This window comes from Acanthisitta chloris, unplaced genomic scaffold (assembly GCF_000695815.1).
Source record: "Acanthisitta chloris isolate BGI_N310 unplaced genomic scaffold, ASM69581v1 scaffold34114, whole genome shotgun sequence".
Classification (NCBI taxonomy): Eukaryota; Metazoa; Chordata; class Aves; order Passeriformes; family Acanthisittidae; genus Acanthisitta; species Acanthisitta chloris.
The window spans coordinates 1-1305 of NW_008670394.1; the positions used below are offsets into that span (position 1 = coordinate 1).

At 59.1% G+C, this 1305-nt stretch overlaps 1 protein-coding gene across 1 annotated transcript; it reads left to right on the forward strand.

Annotated features, from left to right (window-relative positions):
- Positions 1 to 6: 6 nt before the first annotated feature.
- On the forward strand, positions 7 to 1276 carry LOC103801259 (ataxin-7-like protein 3; the record flags this gene model as incomplete). The annotated part of the gene is made up of 4 exons (XM_009073667.1): positions 7 to 28; positions 140 to 311; positions 1013 to 1110; positions 1254 to 1276. Coding segments are annotated over 4 exons (315 nt in total), but the record flags the coding sequence as incomplete, so codon positions are not given.
- Positions 1277 to 1305: the final 29 nt, after the last annotated feature.

Genomic DNA, 1305 nt, shown 5'->3' on the forward strand with positions numbered 1-1305 from the left:
ACAGACCCCGACAGCATGAAGGACTTTGGTGAGCCCAAAAGCCTCCCCGGAGCAGAGTTGAGGGTCTGGCAGCCCCAAGGAGCCTCCCAGAGCATACTGAGGGGTCTCAGGGCAGGGACTGAGGTGTGTCCCCCCACAGAGATCGTGGACCAGCCTGGCGTGGACATCTTCGGGCAGGTGTATAACCAGTGGAAGAACAAGGAGTGTGTGTGCCCCAACTGCAGCCGCAGCATCGCCGCCTCCCGCTTCGCCCCACACCTGGAGAAGTGCCTGGGCATGGGCCGCAACAGCAGCCGCATCGCCAACCGCAGGTGGGACCCCAAACTCGGGGGCTGGGGACCTTCCTGGGAGGGAAACTGAGGCGTGAGGGGGGATGAGGATGTGGGGTTGGGGGTCTTCTCCATGGGGAAACTGAGGCACAAGAAGGAGTGAGGGTGTGGGGCCAAGAGTCTTTCTAGTTGGGGAAACCAAGGTATGAGAGGGGTTGGGGGGGTCTTCTCTGTGGGGAAATTCAGGTAAGAAAGGGGTTGAGTCTGGGTTTCTTCTCCCTGAGGTTGCAGTATGTTTGGTGGTGAGCCTGGGATGAGAATTTGCCATCCAGGTCTTCCCTCTCCTCCCTTTTCATTGTGGGGGTGTCTGGCTTTGCCCTCCCCCAGCCCTGGAGCTTCTCTTTCTTCTCGCCCCCTGGTTCATTGCTCCCAGGCAAACGAAGTGGGAATCCTGGTCCTCTGTCCCCTCTGTCCTTGGAGGCTTCTGGGGACCTCTGTCTGAATCCTGGGGTGGTGCCAAGGAGGATGGAAGGATGGAGGAGAGATCTTGGAGTGCTGGGGAGGATATGGGATGGATCCTGGGTTGTCGGAGAGGATGTAGGATGGATCCTGAGGTGCCAGGGAGGACAGGAGGGTGCAGGACAGATGCTGAGGTGCCAGCAGGGACACAGGATGGATCCTGGGGAGCTGAGGGGACACACAGGACAGATCCCAGCCAACACCTCCCTGCTCTCCCCACACAGGATCGCAAGCAGCAACAACATGAACAAGTCGGAGAGTGACCAGGAGGACAACGATGACATCAACGACAACGACTGGTCCTATGGCTCTGAGAAGAAAGGTGAGGGGGCACTGGGGTGTCCCTGATGCCCTGAGGGCTGGGAGACACATCCTGCTCGTCCTGTGGGAAAGGGGTGGCCCTGGGCTTGAGGCTAAATCCACCAGAAAAGGTCAAACTTGTCCCTCCTCTGTCTCTCCCTGTAGCAAAGAAGAGGAAATCGGATAAGGTGAGGGAGTGGGGGGATGTGGGGAGGGC